The 23,204-nt window shown below is 52.4% G+C and overlaps 1 protein-coding gene across 1 annotated transcript in view; it reads left to right on the top strand.

Moving 5' to 3' along the window:
• The window catches only part of FHAD1 (forkhead associated phosphopeptide binding domain 1), a 111,217-nt gene that overhangs the window by 20,038 nt on the left and 67,975 nt on the right, over positions 1-23,204 (top strand). The window contains exons 3-6 of the mRNA XM_036257259.1: positions 5,510-5,777; positions 14,629-14,738; positions 17,696-17,929; positions 21,523-21,646. Coding sequence (XP_036113152.1) covers positions 5,510-5,777; positions 14,629-14,738; positions 17,696-17,929; positions 21,523-21,646 — 736 coding nt within the window. The remainder of the gene's footprint in view (positions 1-5,509; positions 5,778-14,628; positions 14,739-17,695; positions 17,930-21,522; positions 21,647-23,204) is intronic.

The raw sequence follows: 23,204 nt of genomic DNA, 5'->3' as shown, positions 1-23,204 counted from the left end.
GATATCTTTACATTTATCTTCAGATTGGGAGGGAGGGAGGGAGAGAAAGAGAGAGAGAAACGTCGATGTGAAAGAGACACATCGACTGGTTGCCTCCTGCACGACCCCGACCAGGGCCGGGGACCAAACCACAACCGAGGTACGTGCCCTTGACCAGAAACAAACCCGCAATTCTTTGGTCCGAGGGCCGACGCTCTGACCACTGAGCCAAACCGGCCAGGGCTGTTGCTTTTTTTTTTTTTTTTATCTTCACCCGAGGACATTTTTCCATTTTTTGTTCAGATAGAGCGGGAGGGAGAGAGAGGAAGAGAGAGAGAGAGAGAAACATTGATATGAAGGGACACATCGAGTGGCTGCCACCCACACAACCCAACCAGGGCCGGGGACAAACTGCAACCGAGGTACGTGCCCTTAGCGGGAACTGAACCCGGGTCTCTCTGGACCGCAGGCCGACGCTCTAACCGCTGAGCCAAACCGGCCAGGGCAGGGCTGTTGCTTTTAAGAGCTTCACTGAAGTGTCATTTACATATCATAACTTTCACCCTCTTTACGTGTACAACTCGATCAATTTTAGTGCATTTACAGAGTTCTGCAGCCATCCCGACCATCCACTTCCAGAACATTTCACTGCCCCCCCAAAAGACTTTGCAGGTACTTAGACGTTTTTTGTTTGTTTGTTTTTAATTTTTAAAATTGTGGCAAAATACACAAAAAATTTACCATCGTAGCCATTTTTCAGTGTACATACAGCTCAGTGGCATTAATACATTCACATTGTTGCGCAGCCATCTCCAGAACTTCTCTTATCGTCCCAAACCAAAACGCTGCACCCATTAAATAACAGCCCCCTCTTCCCTCCCCACCACCGGCCACCATCCTTTCTGTCTCTATGAACTTCACCACTCTAGGCCCTCATATAATGGACTTTTACCGTATCTGTCTCCTTGTGACCGTCTTATTTCCCTTAGTATAACATCCTCAAGGTGAGCCACGCTGTAGCAAGTGTCAGAATTTCAAGGCTGAATAATATTCCTTTATATGGATAGGCCACATTTTGTTTATCATTCATCCGTGGACTCTTGGGTTGCTGCCACCTTTTGGCAGTTGCGAATAAGATTGTTGCCAAGATGGGTGTACAAACTTGGAAGGGCTACTTCATTTTAAGAGGTGCTTCTCATACAAGACAAGTGTGGGGCACAGTGGTGAAGAGCTCTGACCTTGACGAGAGAAGAAGAGGTCACTCTGTGAAAGAAGGCAGGAGAGTGGCGGGAGGAGTCCCTGACGGTGGCGACAGTGTGCCAAGCAGCTCACCTGCTTTCCCTTATTTAATGCGGACAGCAAGCCACGAGGGGGGTTCCCCCGTGATCCCCATTTCACAGACAAGGCACCCAAAACTCAGAGAGGTTAAGTCATTCCCCCAGGGTCACACAGCTGGTCAGTGCGAATTGAACTCTGTCCCCACTTGCGGATAACGGAGGGGAGAAGACCTTTCGGTCTGATGCCAGCAGAGCAGTGTCATCGGCTGGTTCCCAAAGAGAGCAAAGTGCACTTTCCTGGCCACTTGATACACTCGGATTTCTTGAATTCTTATTTCCGCGTGCAGTAGCATCTCCCTTCACTCCCCAAGTGGCCGCCGGCAGCTACATAGAAGTTTCTTTGGCCTGTGCCTGGGCACGCACAGCGGCCCGAGCCCTCCCAGGGAGGACCTGTCCCTGCAGGGCTCTCCCCGACCCCAGAAGTGCTCGCGGGGTGCTCCTAGATTGAAAGAGGTTCACGCGTGCATCCTCTAAGCTCTTGTTGATGGAGGGGTCCCCTGTGGGCCTCCGGGGAGGGCAGCCTTGTGATAGCCACACATTCCTACGAGTTCCATTTCCTGATGACCCAGACCTGTGCTATATTTTTTTAAAGAAAGAAAAATAATGCCGTAGGGAGAGTGTCTCTCATCAGATATCTCGAGGCCCAGTTTTTCCTGCATGCTGAGTCCCAGGAGAGGGTGCTACATCCCCCTCCCGCCCCCCGCCCACCCCCTGGGGAGAGTTTCCGCGGAGAATCGCCCGGATGCCACAGTGCGGGTGATCAGAACCGTGCTATTGCTGACCAAGGCTTTGTGGTGACCATGACCAGGAGAGCAGCCGTGCCAACGGGGAGGGGGGGAGCTACGGAACGGCGGTGTTGCGGATCCGTGGTGGGAGCGTGCGTCGGGAGTCAGGCTGGCTGGGGCGCAGCCCGTCCGCTCTTCCACTGCCTGTGGGTTCGCGCCCACGTCACTTCCCCTCTCAGACACCCGGCTCCCATCACTGTACAGTCGGGGTGACACTAGCTCCTACCACACGAACTCGCTCAGTGGGCAGTGTCATTGCCTAGCCCAGCACCTGCACCTGTGACGGGCACGCGGTAACTCTCAGCTGTGGAACCAAGCAAACACACGGCTGCCTCCCGCGTGCGTGTTCCTTTGGACCAGAGACCTCCCCCAACCTCCCCAGCTAGAAGATGGGTACATAATTACCCGTGGAATGGCATACAAGATGGAAAACTATAAAGAAAAACTCGTGGTTGGCAAAGTACAATTGGCACGGAGGGTCTACCCAGGAGTAGACCTTGTAAATCATATCACCGTAGTGTCACCGAGGGCCGCATGTTGCAGAACTCACCGTTCACTTCGTGGCCCGTGTGAACGGCGCCCCCGGGGCTGCCGGGACAGAGCCTGTTGGGTCCTGCGTAACGCCCTGGGCAGCTGTTAAGTAACGACAGAGAGCCTGTGCCTCCGCACCTGGGGTGGGAAATGGAAGTCACAAAGCCGGGTGTGCCCACCACATGAGGCTTTGTTTGCTGCTGCCTTTTTAGCGCAGGAAGGGAGGTGTGGAAACCAGCTGTCTTGTTCACAGCGGGGCTGTTCTTTTTTTGTTTTTTCTTTTAAAAAATTTTTTTTTTCCTTTATTGATTTTAGAGAGAGAGGAAGGGAGAGGGAGAGATAGAAACATCGATAAGAGAGAACATCGACTGGCCGCCTCCTGCATGCCCCCCGCTGGGGATTGGGCCCACAACCTGGGTGTGTGCCCTGACTGGGAATCAAACTGGTGACCTCTTGGTGCAGGGGTCAGTGCTCAACCACTGAGCCACACTGGCCGGGCAACAGTGCTGTTCTTATAAAGCAGCTGGTGAGGAAACACTCCTCACCCAAATGTATACATTGTGTCATTGTCAGTCCTGAGATGTGGCCAATCTAGCGGGAATGCCCAGAATGAAGACCAGGTTGACCTCACGCCCGTCCCCATTCGTGGTGTGGTTCCATCAGCAATGACACGTCAGGCTCTAGCACGGGGCCAGCGGGGAACGTCACCGCGCTGCCATGATTGTCCACGTGTGGGATTCCCTAGCCTGCTCTGCCCTGCTCCCAGCTAGACTCCCCCATGTGACCTCTGGATACTGTCCCCGTCCCCCTTGCAACATCCCGTCATTCTGCAAAGAGCGCCCTCTATGGGCCGTGTCCCTCGCTGCTCACTGCTGTAACAGGCGCTCTGCCGAGTATAGTGAAGAAGGGAGGGCCTTGGAGCTCCGTAGACCCAAGTTCGCTGCAGTTCAACCTTACTGAGCTCCAGGGTCCAATGCCTGCCGAGCAGTTATTCATTCATTCATCACAGGCCCACTTTCCCCTTCGGAATTTGTGTAGAGGTCATTAAGACCTATCATTGTATAAACGGATACCCAGTCACGTGTGCCCAATTCTGTCAGTGTGGGGTCGTGGGTATTCATGGTATACTTCGGGTTATAATCCCACAGTGTCTATTTCATTGCTGTAATTAGTCCAGCCTTGGCCCCTGGGAGCTATTTCCGGTTGGTCGCAGTGTCCTTTGAATGTCTCCACCGTTTTATTTGGAGTCGAACAGTATCACCACTTTCAAGCTGTGGGACCCTGGGCAAGTCACTTTACCTCTCTGAGCTTCAGTTCTCACTCCACAATACGGGGGTAAAAATGCGCCCCCCCATTGTAAGATTATTCTGGTAATTAGGTGAAACCACACGTGGTAAGCTCACAGCAGTCTCTGGCGTGTGTGCCTCCGCTCCATGGTGGGTCACAGCTGTAGTGAATCAGTCATTTCTGACACACGGCATGTGACAAGCTCTCCGAAGGCAAGGTCTGCTTCCCCGCCTCGTCCCAGCCTCCAGGGCTTCTCAGCCAAATGCATGTGTCCTGGGTGCAAACCACCTGGACTTGTGTAGGGTGTCCCCTTCAACCCACACCCTTCAGGGCTAGAAGCAGACACTGGAGCGAGAACACAAAGAGCAAGTAGATAATCTGAAAAAAACGGATTGTGATTTCTTGAGTAAATCATTGACCTGCGTTTGTTCAAGCTGATACACACTCAGCAGCGGGCGGGGCCACGGCCCTACCAGGTGGCTGGCAACCTGCTCCTTTAAGATAGTGTGGAAGAAATCCGGAACGTGACATATGGCCCCTCGAAGACAGAACAAGAAAACCAGCCACGCACTGAAGCGGGTGGACAGAGAAAAGGCATTAGCATGCACTTTTAAACTGAAGTGTCTGAAAAACAGGCTTGTTGATCTAGGTACTTTCTAATGTGAGCGCAGCCCACAGCTAGCTCACGGCACGACTCTTCCCCGCGTGTTTGCTCCCCACTCCCCTCAACCCCCACACCTGTTTCCTTGCAGTTACCAGCAGTAATGTCTGCGGAAACCTTGCCCTTCCTTGCCCACGACAGAGCAGGCCTGCTAACTAGAGGGAACCAATTTGATCCTTCCAACTAAAGCCACCCTCGATCTGTGGGCTTAGAGGAGAACAAGCCCGAAGAGCCCCCCGGGGTCTCCGCCGCACTGCCGTGTCCCTGGCCCCTTCCCCGGTCAGGGGCCCTATGGTTAGAGCTCGGCCTGCTGCAGCTCCTGCTCTGGCCCAGCCGCTCACAGGGCTGGGCAGTGAGGGTGCAGCCCCGGCCAGGGCTCAAACCCAGCTTCCTTATTTGCACCCCCATGTTCACAGCAGCATAGTCCCAGTAGCCAGGAGGTGAAAGCAACCCAAGTGCCCATCGATGCTGAATGGATAAACAAAATGTGGTGCACACATACAGCGGGCCATTAATCAGCCTTCAAACGGAAGGGAATTCTGACACGTTACAACATGATGAACCTGGAGGACCTTCTGCAGAGTGAAATAAGCCCATCACTGACAGACAAACACTGTGTAGGTCCACTTATCTGAGGCACCTGGATAAATCCATAGAGGTCAAAGCCATAGCGGCAGACGGTAGATGGTGATTACCAGGCGCGGGGGGAGGGGAAATGGGAGCTGTTGTTTAATGGGAATCGAGTTTCAATTTTGCAAGATGGAGAGATAACACAAAGTACGTATTCTGGAAAAAAAAATGGATTGTGATTTCCTGAGTGAATCATTGACCTGCATTTGTTCAAGCTGTAATTATGTGGCTGGGACACAGAGGTGGAGACCACCCCAGCTAATTGTAACCTCCCCTGACCCTCTTGTCTACCCCTGCAGGTCTCCTTCCCATGGGTGAGGGGTCCAGCACGTTGGCCAGGGCCACAGCCACCTCGGGCCACACAGCAGCCGAACCAGTCACCCTTGCCACCACAGACACCCTTCCACCCGGGCATCCGGCCAACGCCAGTGCAGAAGAGCTGGTCCCAGGGGTGCTCCAGGTCCAACGTGGCCCCGCCTGCCTCCCACAAGCGGCCTATGAGTGCCTGCGGGAAGATGTTCTCCTTCGTGGTGGAGAGCACCAGCCGGTCTCCCGTCATCAAGCAAGGTATTCACGGGCACGCCCCCTGGTGCCTTGGGGCTGGGCTTCCAGCCTCGACGGTGGGTCTTGCTTTCTGCCTATTTCCTCTGATTTTAAAGTAGAACATAGTCCATTGTGAAAAAATTGTAAGAAAACAGTTCGAGATGAGCTGTCACCCAATTCCCCCCTTGGACCTTTGGGTATAAATCCCTCCTGACTCTGCTCTGCCCATGTGCACACGTCAGTACCTCTGTGGGGTGTGTGTGTGTGTGTAGCAGGATCTAGATTTATGCACTTTGACTTGGATGTGCAGAAATACCCTTGCCTGAGGAGGTTTTTAAATATTGTATTACCATTTTACAGGTGAGAGGAGACCGAGGCTTATCAAGGAAATTTACTTTCCCAGAGGTTATATATTCCGTCTACTCTAACCTAATGGGTTTTAGTCCCATTTAAGGCTGATTATGTTAGTGATGGTCACACACAGTCTGGTCACTTTGGGGACACACAGCCTTCAAGGTTTCCTTCCCCCATCCTCTCCCCTTAGAAGGCCTCACGGCATCTGGGGAGGAGACTCGCTGTCTGTCCCTGTCCTCTCGGCCTCACCAGCCTCACTGCAGAGTAGCCGGATCAGCTTAGTCCCTGGCACGGTTCCCAGTTCCCTTCACGGCCCTTGGTGTCAAGTCCCATTGTCCGTCCTCTGAGTTCCAGCCCCAGACCCCTCGGAGTCCCCAGGTCACTCAGGAACATTCACTTTGTCACATCCCTCAGCCATGTGCATAATAGTTATTACTGTGAAATACACGAACAAAGGAGTAAACAAAATGTATCTCTACAGTTTACATCATCATTACCATCGTCATCATGAGATGAACCCTCATGTACCTACCACCCAAGTTAAGAAATTACTCAGCCAGCCCTGGCTGGATTTGCTCAGTGGTTAGAGCATCAGCCTGCGGACCAGAGAGTCTCCGGTTTGATTCTGGCCAAGGACGTACCTCGGTTGTGGTTCAGCCCCGGCCCCCATTGGGGTCAGGCAGGTGGCAACCAATCAATGTTTTACTCTGTCTGAAGATAAATGTAAAAATGTCCTCAGGTGAGGGTTAAAAAAAAGAAGAAGAAATTACTCAGCCATTTCCCCCCAATATTTTAATCTGAAAATTTTCAAACATGCAGCAAATTAAAAAGAATTCTTCAGATAACCCCCATATAATTCTATCGTTCACATTTTCTGTACTCTTTATTACATAGCTACCTGTCTATCCATCCTTCTATTTATTCATCAATACACTGTATATTTTGATACATTTCAAAGTACATTGTACATATCTGTAGTCTTCTCCCTAAATATTTTAGCATATATACCATTAACTAGAGTTCAACAGTTTTTATTTTATTAATATAAAATTAACGTGCGATGTGTATTAGTTATCAATTTGTTGCATTAAAATTCTCCCAAAATTTAGCAGCCTAAAGCCAAAAAAAAAAAAAAAACGGTGTTATATTTCTCTGTGGGTCAGGAATTTGGGAGCATCTTAGAGGTTGGCTGTGGCTCACGGTCTCTCATCAGCTTGCAGTCAAGCCGTTGTCCAGGGGTGCGGTCATCTGAAGGCTTGTCTGGGACCGGAGAATCTTCCTGCATGGCTGTCAGCAGGAGACCTCAGTTTCTCACTCCGTGGACCTCTCCAGAAAGCTGCTGGAGGGAGTGTCCTCATGACATGGCAGTTGGCTCCTTCTGAGCAAGTGATCCAAGAGAGCAAGATGGAAACTGCAACATCTGTCATGACCAAGCCTCAGAAGTCGCTCTGTCATGTCTGCAATATCCTGTTAATCAGCTGAACCCAGTGTGGGAGAAGACAACACATGGCATAAATACCAGGAGGCAAGAATTATTGGCAGTCATCTTGGAGGCTGCCTGCCACACTCTGCCCTCTGGTCCTCAATGATTCACCCCCCGTCTCACCCTCTCCTGATCCCCCCATTACAGCATCAGCTCAAATTCCAGAACCTCATCTAAATCAAGCCCAGGTACAGATGGAGCTCATGGATGTAGTTTCTGAAGTTCAGTTCAAATACTGTTTTTAGCAATCTGCAGACCTATGAACCACAGAGCCAAGGTGTCCGTCTCTCATGCCCAACATACATTGGTGGGACTGGCATAGCATAACTGCTACAGACACTCCTCTTGTTCAAAAAGGAGAAAAACAGGAAACACACAGGAGTCACTGGCCCAAAGCAGTTCTGAAATCCAGCCGGAAAAATGTTGGAAGTTTCTTGGTTAGGCCTCAGTCCTACTCTTGCCCAGAAATGACTGTCCATGGCTCTTGGCTCTACACCCTGGTCCCCTAATTCATTCTCGGAGTCATCCTACCTTTTCCACGAAAGATATCACGTGTTTGCAGCTGCATAGCATTATCGTCTACTTCCTGCTTGTAGAAGCTTGGGGGCCCAAAAGCTTCTTTTACTTTTGTCTCTATCTCTGTCAGTCCAAGTTGGCAATGTCTCTTATTGGGGTTCACCCTATTAGGCAAAAACCATGCTTACAGATTTCTTCTGAATTCTTTTTCCACCGTGGATTAGACATTCCTATTCTAGAATCTCAAATAAATGGGATCATGTAGTACATGTTCTATTTTGAAAGGCTTTTTCATTCAGTACAATATTTTTAAGATTCATCTTTTTTTTTCTATTTTTGGAGTTTGTTCCTTTTCATTTTGATCCTTTTTGGTTTGTTCCTTTTTATTTGTTTCTGTTGTATGAACATATACAGAGGGGTTTTTTTATTCATTTTTTATTGTGGGACGCATGAACTATTTCTTTTCTTTCTTTTTTTTTTTTTTACCCAACCATTTTTTTCCCCAGCACAATAAATTTGTTTAGCCTTTTAGAAAGAAAGTCACACAGGCAGAAGAAGTGAGCCAGCTGGGCTGCGTGGCCCCGGGAAACAAATCACAGAGGCAACAGAAGGGCCCTCAGCACTCAGGACAGAGAAAGCTAAAGATACACACCTAAGGAAAGAAGGTGGGGAAGGCGTGGGCGTGCTCGAGAGAGAGCTCGCCTCGGCCATTTTAATTTTCCCCCTGTAGCCAGTGGATTTTGTCACCTGTTTTTCCAGGGCCACATTGGACATGTGGCTTCTAAATGGTGTGTGTTCTCCCCGGGAAGGAAAGTGTAGTCCTACGGCCAAGACGCCCTCACATCTGCCTGGGCTTTATCACCACAGCCGCCCACCCAGGTCTCATCTGGGTCCAAACTTTCATTGAGTTTCATTAAGTGTGTCCCCCTCATTCTCTGCCCTATCCCCAGAGAAGGGCGTTCTTTTTCCCCTGTGGTGGGAAGTTCCCCAGCGTCAGAGTCTGGGCCTCTCTACTCCGTGCTTTGGAGCAAACTCTACGCTCCAGTCCTCCCAGGCTGGCTCTTGACTTAACAAAAACAAAACACACCTATTTTGTAGGGTTCTAGGAAAACCTCTGCCTCTCTTAACAAAGCTTGGCTCTTCAAAAAAGAATTGTTTTGCTATTAGACTGCTGACTTGCTTTAGATTTTTTTTTTAATCTATTTGAAAATCCAAAGCCAGGGACTTATTTATTGTAAATCAGAGTTTCTCAGATCATTCTTTTTTATGGGGGCGTCCTGCATATTGTAGGGTGTTTGGCAGGATCCTGGCCTCTACCCGCTAAAAGCCAGCAGCAACCCTCCCCCCACCCCACCCCTAAGTATTAAATCCAGCAATGTCTCCAGACACTGCCTAATGTCCCCTCTTCTAGATGGTATCCACCCTTCTCCTTCCTCGGGCGATGAAACCTCACTGCCAAGGCCAAATCTTAATGGCAAGAGCCCGTGGGAGGTAGGGAAAGAAGAATTACTGAGAACAGAAAATATCTGGGGTGATTTTTAGAAACATTATCCTGGTTTACATATATTTTTCCCAATACTGGGGTAACTTGACCCTAACATTGGCAACCAGCTTTTAAAATTCAACACTAGATCATGAAGGTCTTCCCACTTCAGTAAATGTCCTGTGTAATGATAAGAGGGCAGGCTCTAAATCAAACAAGCCTGGGTTGCACCCTTGTCTCTGCCACTCACCAGCTGTGTGACCTTGAGCCGGTGTCCTGACAGCTCTGTGCCACAGGTCTCTCGTTTATAAAGGAGACATGGGAGTAATCATACCCAGCTCATGGGTTGTTAGGAAGATGAACTGGGACCCTGTCTGTAAGCACTAAGCACTTAACTGAGTTATCATATGCTCATGATTGTTATTTACCTTGTATTTACAACTCATGATGTATAAAAACTCAGTCCAAATCTGAAAGACACACTTAAGGTACACACACTCCCCCTGGTGAGGGCTGGTAATTCGCTGACAAGGACCAGGACGGCCAGACCTGTTAAGATATTGAAGTGACTTCCCTGCCCACTGGCAAGTAGCCACCACTGGAAACCTTTCGAAGTGCCTCTGTCCCCACTGCTGCCATCCCCCTGCCCAGCCGTCCTATCCCTCCCTCCAATTCTCCCCACTGGGACCTCCAGGAGTGATCCAGCAACTAGAGTTTGTTTTGAACTGAGTTAAGCCGGGTTGGTCAGCCAGGGCCTCGGGCTCTTTTGGACAGAGGACAGTGGGCAGCAGATACGTCTGGGGCAGGTGGGGTAACCGCTCCAGCACCGTCCTGCCTGGGCAGAAGGCAAGCGAGGCCCAGATCAGACTCTCCCCCACGCAGACGCAGTACACACACCGTCAGCAGCAGAGGGACCCCGAGCGCATTCCGCCCGTTCTGTGGGTTTGACGAAGCCCCGGCTCCCTGTGCTGTAAGGCCTTTGGCCGTCACTTTGCAGAGGGTCTCTCGAGGCCACCAGAATGGGGTCACAAAGGTGTCTGGCATTGTCCCTAGAGATGGCATCAGACAGCAGAGATCTAAAATAAGACTGGACATGGGCCCAGTTAGGGTCAGACCCCAGGGAGCCCCTGGGGCGCAGGCCTGAGCGAGGCGGCCCAGCACTTCACCCCACCTGCGTGGCAGTACCTTCCTCCGCTTGACCACGAGGGGCCCGTTTCTCAGTCAGCGTACCAGGCGACAGGCCACCCTTTTTCCTACTGAAAACCCATTTCAGGCCTTCGGTTGGCTGATTAGGAGAACCTCAAGCCTCTGGACTGCGGCCGGTCTGATGTTCCGCTGCCTGGCCGCGCCGGTGTGGGGCCCTGGTCAGGGCCAGTGCCTGCCCCCGGGTGGAGAGTAAACGACCTGTCCGCAGAGCACCAAACGGACTGTTGTTCCAGGAGCCCCAGGCCTGGTGACGGAGCATGAACGCACCACAGGGCCTCCGGAATTCTGCTGGAGGCCAGAGCCCAAGCCTGCACCACAGCGGGTGCTTCAAAGTCTCGCTTCTCCCTGGCCTTTGCTAACCCAGCCACAGGTGTCGGCAGGACAGCAGGACGGATGCGCCAGGGTAAGGAGAGGGAAACGGGAATGTCTGAGTCCTGGGCTTGCTGACATGGCAGCCACCAGCCACGCGTGGGTGCTGAGACCCGAAATGTGGTGAGTGTGGCGAGGAACTACACTTTGAACTTTAATCCACTTAAATTAAGACACTGAGCCCTGGCCGTTTTGCTCAGCGGTTAGAGTGTTGGCCCGCGGACCAGAGTCCCAGGTTCGGTTTCTCCCTCTCTTCCTCCCTCTCTCCCTCCCACTCTATCTGAAGATAAAATGAAAAAAAAATGTCCTCGGGTGAGGATAAAAACAACAACAACAAAAACAACCTGATACTTTGCTCCGTTTTGGAAGGTTAGAAGTATGCCTGGAACACCATCGGTCTGTGAATCTGCTTTTCCAACTGTACGTTTTCTTGAAACCTCAATACAGACGGAGTCCTCTGTTGAAAATTCAGCTTCCCGGTTGAGATGCACACCGAGTGTGAAATAAACCCTGGGTTTCAAAGACTGGGGACCTCAGTATTTTTTGGTCTCAATTACATGTTGAAATAACATTTTTATCTGTTGCATTAAATAAAATAGATCGTTAAAAATAAGTTCATCTCTTCTTTTTACCTTTTTTTTTTAATCCTCGAGGACACTTTTGCATTCATCTTCAGATAAAGCGAAAGGGAGGAAGAGAGAGAGAAACAGTGTGAGAGAGGCACATCGACTGGTCGTCACCCACACAATCCCAGCTGGGGCCGGAGCCGGGGACAAACTGCAACCAAGGTACATGCCCCTGGTGGGAGCCAAACCCGAGTCTCTCTGGACCGCGGGCTGATGCTCTAACCGCTGAGCCAAACGAGCCAGGGCTCTTTTTACATTTTTAACGTGACTACTAGAGAATTTAAAATCGCGGTCCATAGCGCGCATCATCTTTCTACCAGACTCATCAGTTAGGACCCAGCTGCTGGGGATCCCAGAGAGTGAGGTGGGGGAGTGAGCTTCCAATAAACGGCTTCTAGCCGTGGACTGAGTTGGGGACGTGGAGGCGAGAATGGGCGGCTGCTGAAACAGCTCTATGAGATCCCCCGGGAAGCCCTTCGGTGCCCCCCTAACTCTGTTCAGCATCGACCCCTCCCTGCCCAGAGGAGCAGCTGCCTCCTGGCCGGGGGAGGGAGACCGAAGGTGAAGAGGGTGTCGCCCTCTCGGTTCTCTGGGCCCCGGACCTGCCCCCGTGTGCAGGGCTGAGATAATCGGGGTGCGTGTTCTCAGGGTTGGAGCGCTCCTGCCAAACGGAGACCAGAGCATCCACTGGCACCGGCAGGGCCTCTTCCCTGCCCGTCCGGCCTCTGCCTCGGTGGGCGCGGAGGCGGGTGGGGTGGGTGGGAGCTTGCTTTTCTCAACTCTTTCTAGACCAGTTCATCCCTCTTTGCCTGGGACTTTCCCGGCGTCGGCCCTGAAAGGCCCCGTCCCAGGACACCCTCAGCCCTGGGCACACCGGGACAGCTGGTCACCTCTCCTGGCTCATTGGGCATTCACTCCCTCACTCATGCGTGCACCGCCCTGGGGGACCAGCACTTCCGTGATGGCTGTGTGCCCTGGTTCTGGAGCCAGACCGCCTGGGCCAGACCCTGACTGTCCCTCGCCAGCTGGTGGCCCGTTAGGCTGTCTGCACCGGGCCTCCCGGAGCCTCGGTGGGGCTGGCGGTGGCTCCCGTGCCTGCGAGCACCAGCGTCACGTGGAAAGCACGTGGCCCACCGGCCTTCCCTGAGCTATTGGTTGAGTGTGGGCCCCTCTCGCCACCAGTTCCTGCCAAACAGAATCGAGGCAGGTGGGGTTCGCACTGGGGCGTGACCTCTCTCCAGCCGTGTGAGCGTGGGCAGAGGTCTTCCCTCTCTGTGCCCCAGTTTGCACGTCCGTACAATGGGATCAGAAACTCATTGTGGGGGCCACACACTGAGACCTGGTCCCCAGCCACATAGTCAGGGAGACTGACTAACAGAACAGTCACAGAACAACACCTCCAAAGTGACGAGAGCTCACGCCCCGAGAGCTCACGACCAGGACCTGACTTAGTCGGGGGACCTGGAAGGTGTTCCGAAGGGAGTGCCACTCTCACTGAGAGCTGAAAGGGGAGTCGCGTCCAGTCAGTGGAGGGGGGACAGTGTGGGAGGGACTTTGTGGGAGGGGTGGGGGTGGGGCGAGGGCGAGGGGATGGTAGTGTGGCTGAAGGGTGTGCCCCCGGAGGAATACGGCTTGAGATCCCATTAAAGGAGCAATGAGAAGCGATGGCACGTGTCAGGCGGGGAGGGGACGTGACCCGAGGTCATCCGCACCGGGCGGTGTCTGACCTTGGATTTATTTGCCACCACAGGGAAAGCTCTGCTTGTTTGGGACCTGGGGGAAAGGAACTGGCTCTAAAAATGCATAAATTAAAAAATGCTGCAGAATCAAAATGAATAAATGAATGAATGTCCACAAATGCGACGGTGGGTACTTCATTAATGGTCGATGTGAATGTGTCGCAATACATTTGATGGGGTATGAAGTGGGGCCTCCAACCGTAACAATGCCAGAACCCCTATGATACTGGGGATGCATTTTTAAAAACCAGGATAACCAAATATCTACCCAGTGGATTCTTGTTAAATGCGTTTTAGGACACTTGTACAATGAATGGACTACAATGCTGCTATTAAAAGAACGCAATTTATCTATAAATGCTGACATGGGAAGGTGTTTTCGATATATTGTCAGGTTGAGAAAGCAAGCTGGAGAAAAATCTCTGCAATACAAACACTTATTTTTGTTTCGTTTTATTGCAATAAACTTAGCTAACATTTAGTGCTAAATGCCCTAGATGAGGGACAGGAAACTTTCTGTAAAGAGTCAGAGAAAATATCTCCGTCCTTGTGGGCTAGAAGGTCTCCGTCGCTACTACTCAACTCCGCTGTCGCCGCTGTGTTCAGCCACAGACAATATGTAAATGCATGTCGATGGCTGTGTTCCAGTAAAACTTTATTTACAAAAACAGGCAGCGGGCCAGATTTGTCCGTAGGTCCATAGCTCGCGGACCCCTGCTCTACACCATTATTTCACTTAATCCTCAAATAGCTCTTTATAACAAAGGCTGTTAGCATTCCCTAGATTGTGTGTGTGGAAAATAAGGTTTAGAGAGAGTAAATGACCTGCCCAGGTCATCGACTCGTGGAATAGAAAAAGTCTGGAAAGAGACACATCAAAGAGAAGCAGCACAGTTCACGGCGGGAGAGGGGAATGAAGCTGCCCTTTCCCTAGTACGCGCCCTTTGTTTTACAACGAACATACACACCACGTGGTCATTTTTTAATTACATAAGACGTACATCCCAGCAGGAAATGAATGAAGGTTAAATGAAAACAGGCTTTACGAGCTCAGGGAAACTCACGACCTGCCCTGTGCTCTCTGTTGATCTGGTGTCAGTGTGGACCAACGCTACGGAGCTGTTGGAGCAGTCGGTGGCCGAGGGCATTCCCGGGACAGCCCCTTCCAGGGAGATTTATGTGGAGCAGGACCTGGCCCAGCAGAATAAGGTGAGGGGTGTCCGGGGAAGCACAGGCCACAGCAACGAGCAGGGCCGTGGAGGCACTGTCCTTTGGGAACTGCGCCCTCCATCCCCAGGAACATCATCGCCCACCACACTGTCCTGAGCACCTACTGTGTGTCGGACCACGTCCTATGCACTTGACATTCAGTTAACCTGTAAATCTTCACCATCTTGAAAATTGAATTATTTTGTCACCCTCACTTTACAGATGAGGGAACTGATGCTCAGAGAGGTTAAGTCACTTGCCCAAGGTTGCACAGTGTGAGGGGCAGAGTTGGAATTGAAACGTCGGTCTGGTGAACCTCTAAGCTGGTACTTCCAACCACGAGGGATGGGCGGGGAAAATGTGTTTCCCAGCAGGAAGAGGTGAGCGCGAGGTCCGAGAGGACTGAGTGGAGAGAGAGAACCAGAGAGGTTCAGAGCGTGAAACGGGGTCGGGAGCCAGAACCGGTGAGTGCAAGCTATCCTGGGAAGGATCTAGGTGGATTCCTCCCTGAGGCAGGACCTGAACATTACCCTGAAAGAGCAGTCATGTGACAACTGGCTTCCCAGAGGCCCAGGGCAAAACCTGCAGCCTCCTTTGGAGTTCTGGTTAGAAACGGGGTGCGGACGCAGGTGTCCTGGGACCAGACTTCGAGAAATGTGGCAGTAAGGGGACAAGCCAGGCTGCTGTCTCAGTTATCTATTGCTGTGTAACAAGCCACCCCAAAACTTAGTGGCTTAAAGCAGCAATTTATTATTTCCCAGGATCTGGGGCTGACCAGAAGGTTCTTCTGCTGGCGTCCCCTGGCCTCACTCATGTCACTACCGTGGGTCGGCGGCCTCTTAAGAACTTGCATAGAGATTGCCTAGCATCCCTTCCACCGCATCCAAAGCCAGAGCCAGCCGAGTGCGGCGGGGGTGGGGGTGGGCAGACTCCACCACTTGGTGGCGAAAGCTGCAAAGTATTTGTAACCCTTTTCCAACTCACCCCAGTTGTCAAACTGGAAAAAAAAAATGTGACTGCATTTATATTTTTTTCTATTTACGAGCCACTTCTGTCCTGACTTGCCAGGACCCCTTCAAGTACATGTGACGAGGAACAAACTGGTTTAAGCCAAAAGATGGAAAAGCACCATTGGCTCCTTGCTGGGAAACGAGAAGGCCTCGAGCTTCAGGCAGGGCTGGAGCCAGGCTCAGATGATGTCATCAGAACAGTCCCCACTACCGATCTCTCTCGGTCCCTACAGCAGGCTGGCTTCATGTGTGGGAAAGACCAACTCAAGCCACCAAGCCTAGGAATTTAAAGTGACGACCCCATAGGAGTCAGGCTCCCTTCTCTCTTAGTTGACCTGTGAAAGCTCTGAGAAGACTCTGATGGACCAGCCTGAGTCACGGGCTGGGGGAGGGGGGACAGGAAGGAGCAGGGCACAGGATTTCCAGTCTTACCAAGACCCCAGGGAAAGGGGAGCTCTCTCTCAAGGAAGGGACAGGGTCCTCCCCCAGAAAGGCAGAAAACACAGCTAGACACCATACCCTGCAGGCTTTTTAAAAAAATATATTTTTTCTTTATTGATTTGAGAGAGAGAGGAAGGGAGAGGGAGAGAGAGATAGAAACATCGATGAGCGAGAACATTGATTGGCTGCCTCCTGCATGCCCCCCACTGGGGATCGGGCCCACAACCTGGGCATGTGCCCTGAACGGGAATAGAACTGGCGACTTCTTGGTGCATGGGTCAACATTCAACCAGTGAGCCACACCGGCCAGGCCTGCAGGCTTCTTTATACTTCAGTGCCCAGCTGGCACGTAGTAGCTGCTCAATACGTATTCGATCCATGAATAATTAATGAGCACCTGGCTGAGCATGGAGGCTTTGGGCTACTCATCACTGGGTGAAACCAGGGAGGCTGCCCAGGAGACAGAATGTTTGATGCCACCCCTTGACCTTTTGCCACAAGCGTTTGCAAAGACTCAGGAAAGATCCTTGGCAGCCGTTGGCAGTGCCCAGCAGGCTTCCCCATGACCCTGTCCTGCCCCAGGCCCAGAGCTGGAAGGTCGTGAGGCTGATCGGACAGCTCCCCAGGGAACGCTGGCCTGGAAATCGCCCACTTACCTCCTTCCAGCCAAAGGGAAATTGTTGGAAGAGCGGGGATTCATTTCCAAGCGGAAATTCTATCGCTGCCTTTGAAAATGCATCTGGGAAAATTTTCTCAGTCTTTCTGACATTATATCAATGACTTCTGGTGACGAGTTTGGGTTTTGTTTTGTTTTTCCTTTTGGGGGGACCCTCACAAATTCTTTGCGCAGCTTTTTCGTTCAGAGAGATGGAGGACCAGGGTAATTGTACCTGTGGGTAAAGTCGGCCAGCAATGTTCTTTCCACCCAGAGTCCCTATGAGCATAAACAAATCACCACCCCTGCCTCGTCCACCTCCCAGGTTCGGTTTCCTGCAATAATTCTTCACACGAGTAACCAAAAGAGGCAGGGAGCTGTGCCAGGAGAGTGGAAAGAGGAAGGAAATATTTCAGAATGTATTAAAATTTTTTGAAGTTAAAAAATAGCCCTCATTATTAGCAGAATGTGGTCGGATAGAATGTCGTTTTCCTAATTACCTTTCCTAGGTCCCCAAGGAACTGGGCTGAATATTCTAAATTTTTTAAAAAAAATATGATAAATAAAGTTTCTAGCAACCAAAGTTCCCAACAGGGATGGTGGTTCTCAGCGTGAAAGTATAATTCTAGGGAAAAGGAAAGTGTCAGTGCTCGGGAGGAATCCACAGGTAGATCATTGTAACCACACTTTGCCCCAGGAGGTTTTCCCAGCGACCGAGAGAGCCTGCCTCTCCCCTCTCCGCCTGCCCTCGCCTTCCTAAAAGAACCACCACACTGTTCCTGGGTGTTTACATGGGCTTGGCCTTGCCCCCAGACCCACCCGACCGAACGCCCCCTCTGGCCTCCACCCAGGATGAAGTCATCCTGCTGCTGGGAAGCGAAGTCAGCCGGCTCTCGGAGTTCGAGCTGGAGTCCAAGTACAAAGACGCGGTGATCGCGAGCCTGCAGAACGAGCTGGCCTGCCTGAGCCAGAAGCTGCTGGAGACCAGCGCCTCCGGGGCCGAGGGGCTGAGCCCCCAGAAGCTCCCCGTCCTGGATGAAGACCTCGACGCCAACCAGAGAGAGATCCAGAGCTTGAAAAGCCAGGTAGGACTCAGACAAGTCCCTCGAGAGCGTAGAGTCACGACACAGGGTGCCGGCTCTCAGGTGGAGCCCGAGGAGGACGGGGGAGCCACACGGGCAGCTGGGAAGGGGGCGGCAGCACTGCATTGTGGGTAAGAACTCGGATCCCAGGGATTCGAGATGGGCAGGATTCTCACCTGGTAAGAACCATATTAACCTTTTTTTTTTTTTTTTACTGTTTTAAATTGATTTTTTAGAGAAACAGGAAGGGAGGAAAAGATAGAAACATCGATTTGAGAGAGAAACGTCATCAGCTGCCTCCTGCACGCCCCCTACCTGTTTTGTCCAAGTACATGGATGAGGACGGATATTTCCCACATGCCTTTTTTTTTAATTCAAAATATATTTGACATGTAACATTGCACAATTCCCACAAATCTCTGTCGAATCTGTTCCACTGGCTCATCGTGCCGTTGCCTTCCCTGCCCTTGGCCTTCACTGATGACGAAGGAGAATATTCATTACAAGGCCTATCTGAACAAGGGGCTGTGGTCGGCTTGAACGCAAAGCCAGTCTCATCCACTCATATTTTAGTTCCTTACACATTCTATTGCTCGCAGCACATTCACCCAGAAGCATACGCTGTACGGCAGTCTGATTCGTTGGCGTGATGGTTTTCTCTGCTCCCCTGACCCCGACAGTACTGCGCAATGACTTGCCCTCAGGTCTTCAACCCGCTACAGTAGCGCTAGAAAACGTTTACCTCGGTGCACGCCTGTTCACAGGTACTAACTAGCAGTCCATCATTATCTTTTTTCTTTTTTTTTATCCTCACCCGAGGATATTTTTCCATTTATCTTCAGATAGAGTGGGAGGGAGGGAGGGAAAGAGAGAGAAAAAAAAACATTGACGTGAGAGAGACACATTGACCGGTTGCCTCCTCACGACCCCGACCAGGGCTGGGACCGAACCACAACCGAGGTCTGTGCCCTTGGCCGGAATCGAACCTGTGACGCTCTGGTCCGCAGGCCGACGCTCCACCTGCTGAGCCAGACCCGCCAGGGCTCGGACTGCAATCTCGAGCAATCACCCCACCTAGCGCTTCAGCTCTGTTACGCTGCGGTGCCCACACAGCAGAGCGGGTGGCAAGCTTCGTGGCATTCATGCCAGTTACAGACAACAGGGATGTTTACTTTGGTCGCAAAAGAAATGAAGGGGTTTGAGGACTATTTGGAGTTTTCCCACCATCTGGAATCTGAGAACTCTGATACTTCCATGGAAACATTTTGTCTGTCGGAAGCACTGGAGGTCTGGGGGCGGGTGTTCCCCACTCCCTCTGGGTGCCTCTGTGAGCCTCTGGTGTCATGCAGATGAAAGCATGAAGCCCAGAAGAGCTGGACACATTTTTTTTTTCTTTATTGATTTTAGAGAGAGAGAAAGGTAGAGGGAGAGAGAGAGAGAAACATCGATGAGAGAGAACATCGATTGGCCGTCTCCTGCATGCCCCCCGCTGGGGGTCGGGCCCACAACCTGGGCATGTGCCCTGACTGGGAATTGAATTGGTGACCTTTTGGTGCATGGGTCGACACTCAACTGCTGACCCACACCAGCCGGGCTGGAAACACTTTTTAAAGATCATCTCAAGTGCCCTGGTCGGTTTGGCTCAGCGGTCAGAGCGTCGGCCTGCAGACCAGAGAGTCCTGAGTTCGGTTCCCGCTAAGGGCACGAACATCGGATGCAGTTTGTCCTGCCCCGGGTGGGGTCAGGTGAGTGGCAACCAGTCAATGTGTCTCTCTCACATCGATGATTTCCCCCCCACACACACACTCCGCTCTATCTGAAGATAAATGCAAAAATGTCCTCAGGTGAGGATTAAAAAAAAAAAAAAAAAAAAGATCATCACAAGTTCACAAGTACCTTTTTTGGAAAAGTTGTGTTTATCCCACAGAGAACAGTAAGAGGGAAAAGAAAACATTCACTCAGCGTTTCCAAAGCACAAACGTGCAAAAGCATAGCCTCGGGAAGGGTGGGCGACAGTGACCTTTGTCCCCCCAACTTCTAGCATACACCCTACCCCATGTCTAGATGCCCCAGGGGAAAAGTAAATATAACTGCCCCAATATCACAGTCTGAACCATGATGGTGCAGGAAATGGGTCAGAGAATGAAATGAAACTTTAATGGTTCTGTTGATTCTATCTCAGCAAGGACTCGATTTTCTGGGACAAAAACCAAAAACAAAGATCACGAGCACCATCTGGTGGTGAGGTCCTCACCTACACTATGTGAGCGTGCCCCACCCCCACATTTTTTGTGCCCCACCCCCATAATTTGTGTGCTATGCCTACAAATTATGACCATTACTAGGGATTCCTGTATTTATTCTGAACATTGATCCCACTAGTGTTTATGTAAGCCTAGAGAAGGCTTACAAATGCACCCCAAAATACCACCAATCTACCTTCCCCCGAGGCAGACGAGAGAAGCTGAAGCAAAAACATGCTGTGGGTAGCCCAGCCAGTGTGGCTCAGTGGTTGAGCGTCGACCCATGTACCAAGAAGTTGTCAGTTCGATTCCCGGTCAGGGTACATGCCCAGGTTGTGGGCCCGATCCCCAGTGGGGGGCATGCAGGAGGCAGCCAATCGATGTTCTCTCTCATCGATGTTTCTATCTCTCTCCCTCTCCCTTCCTCTTGCTCTAAAATCAATAAAGAAAAAAAATTTATAAAAACGCACGCTGTGGGTGGTCAGCTGCGTGGACAGTCACAGCGGACACCCCCATACCGTGTGCCCGGCGTGATCCAAGCACTTGAATGTACACTAACTCGTTAAAACCTGTTTCACAATCCGATCGGACTGGGACGTCCATCACCCCATTTAGAATGAAGCATGGAGCAAGGTCGGTGTCCTCCCAGGTTCCCACGTCTTGGAAGTGGCGGCACCACCAGGGCCACCCGGTGCCTCACAGCCTCCAGCTTGTCCTGCAGCCACGGGCCACGGCGGGGAGGCCTGGAGCTAACCCTGGACTGACCCCTGACTGCACCTCCACGGGCGGGGCGACCAGAGCAGGCCCTCTCCTCTCTGCGTCCCGGTGTGCTCATTTGCAAGACGGGACCCCTAATGGTTCCCGCAGCCTGCAGAGAGGCTGTGACAAGCTGTCAGAGACGCAGCACCGGTGAACGGGGAGCTCTGGAGTGTTCTATGAGACACAAGGACTGTCCTATCAGTGGAGGGAGTTAGTTCTGTAACCTGCTCCCCTCTCTCGAACTCCCCTCTGCCTGCAGGGGTGCTGGACGACCTGAAACCAAGGGCTAGTGTATTTATGGCTGAGGGCTCAAAGGTCCTAGGAAGGCACCTTAGGGGATCAGGTATGCCAGCGGCTGCTGTGCCCGAGCCCCTGTGTGGGCACAAAGATAAGCTTCGTGTTTTGATGCCATAGGAAACAGTGGTCACCGAGGGAGCAGAGCCTCTCCTGTCCCTCCCACCCGTTGAAACTAAAAAGCCTGGTTTCCCCAACACCCCAACCCCAGATCAGTCCAGCCTTTTGTCCAAGCGGGAGAAGTAGCGGTGTGCCCTGCAGAGCGGGGCCGGCCCTGACTGTGCGTTGCCTCGCCCACAGGTCAGTGCCCTTCAGCAAGGATACAGCCAGGTGCTGTGCCAGACCCTGTCCGAGAGGAACTCGGAAATCACATCGCTCAAGAACGAGGGCGAGAACTTAAGGAGGGACAACGCCATCTCGTCAGGTGAGCCGTCAGAGGCGGGCCTCAGGGCTGGCACCTGCCTGCTCATTCCCACGCACGGCGGACAGCGCCGTCCACCACTGTCCCTTTCCCCCTGGGCCGTGTGGCCTCGGAGACCTGCTCAGCGGCCCCCCTCCTGCTCATTCCCACGCACGACAGACAGCGCCGTCCACCACTCCCCTTTCCCCCGGGCGGTGTGGCCTCGGAGACCTGTTCAGCGGCCCTCCTCCTGCTCATTCCCACGCACGACAGACAGCGCCGTCCACCACTGCCCCTTTCCCCCGACCTGGGTGGTGTGGCCTCCCTCCTGCTCATTCCCACGCATGACAGACAGCGCCATCCACCACTGCCCCCTTCCCCCCTGGGCGGTGTGGCCCCGGAGACCTGCTCAGCGCCCTGTCGGCAGCCAGCGGGGGTCAGTGAAGTAGAGTTGCCCCTAAGAGAGGTGTACTGCCATCCTGTTCCCAGGGCGGGACCTGCTAAGCATTCGAGTGACTGTTATCTCTTAGCTAGAAGGCCTGCTGAGCACCGGCCTCACCAGGAGAACCCGGGACACTGTGGGGCTCGGGCAGTCCCCAGCCAGCCTGCCCTGACACAAACTAGAATGTGGACCCCATGGGGTCACCGCGCTAAAGCGTTTCACCCTCATGCTCTTGGGCCCCAGAGGAAACATCTCTCTAACTGGCCAGCAGAGGTGGTCTGGGGTGGGGGGTGGGCAGCCACGCCGGGTCCAGGGCACGGCTGTTTCTCAGCCTGGACCCCTTCATTCCTTCGACACGTTTACTGAGCACCTACTAGGTGCCGGGCCTGTTCTCGGTGCTGAGGAGAGAGCCCCGAACAAGATAGATCCCTGAACTCACAGGGCTCAGGTCTGGGAGTGGGTGACAGACAAAGTGAGTAAACAGGTAGATCAACAAGCCCATTGCAGAGAGAGCGGGCAGCACGGTGCGAAGTGCTTCAGGGGTGAACGAAGGGAGAGTGGGCAGGCGGGGCCGGGGCTCTGAGGGGTGGAGGGGAGAGCAGAGATCACACGTGCACAGTCCCTGGGGCCGGAGCAAGTGGCTGCAGCCCATCGGGCCGGTGGTGGGAACAGGGCCTGTGGGGCTAGACCGGGACGGGGAGGCAGGAGCTCGCTCTCACGGAGCAGTCTGAGTCTCAGTCTGAGGGGGACGTGAAGCCACTGGGGTTTTTAAAGCAGAAAATACCATGTCTAGAGACTGGGAGGGGATGGGGTCAGTAACGGAAAGAGGAGGAGAGAAGCAGGCACCGAGTCTGGGTTGGGGCTGTTCTTACAGCCACCAGGACACAGCATAGCATTGAGCCATGTGTGAATCGCCGTCTCCGAATCTGTGTGCTGCACCCCGGGCCAGCCTGACCGCGGGCTCTTCCTCTGCCTCAGTCTTTACACACACCTCCACTTGCCTCTGCCTCACCCTGTCAGGCCTCTGCGCATGCCCCTGTCTAGCTCGGAATAGCCGAAGATTATTGGCCGAGCGCCCCTTACGGGCCCGGCACTGCTCTGGGCACCAGAAACAAAAGGATGAATCTGCCGGTCCCTTTG

The sequence above is a fragment of the Molossus molossus genome, unplaced genomic scaffold (assembly GCF_014108415.1).
Source record: "Molossus molossus isolate mMolMol1 unplaced genomic scaffold, mMolMol1.p scaffold_m16_p_12, whole genome shotgun sequence".
NCBI lineage: Eukaryota > Metazoa > Chordata > Mammalia > Chiroptera > Molossidae > Molossus > Molossus molossus.
Note: the sequence above shows the minus strand (reverse complement) of the source record. Positions and strands in the feature narration are given on the sequence as shown.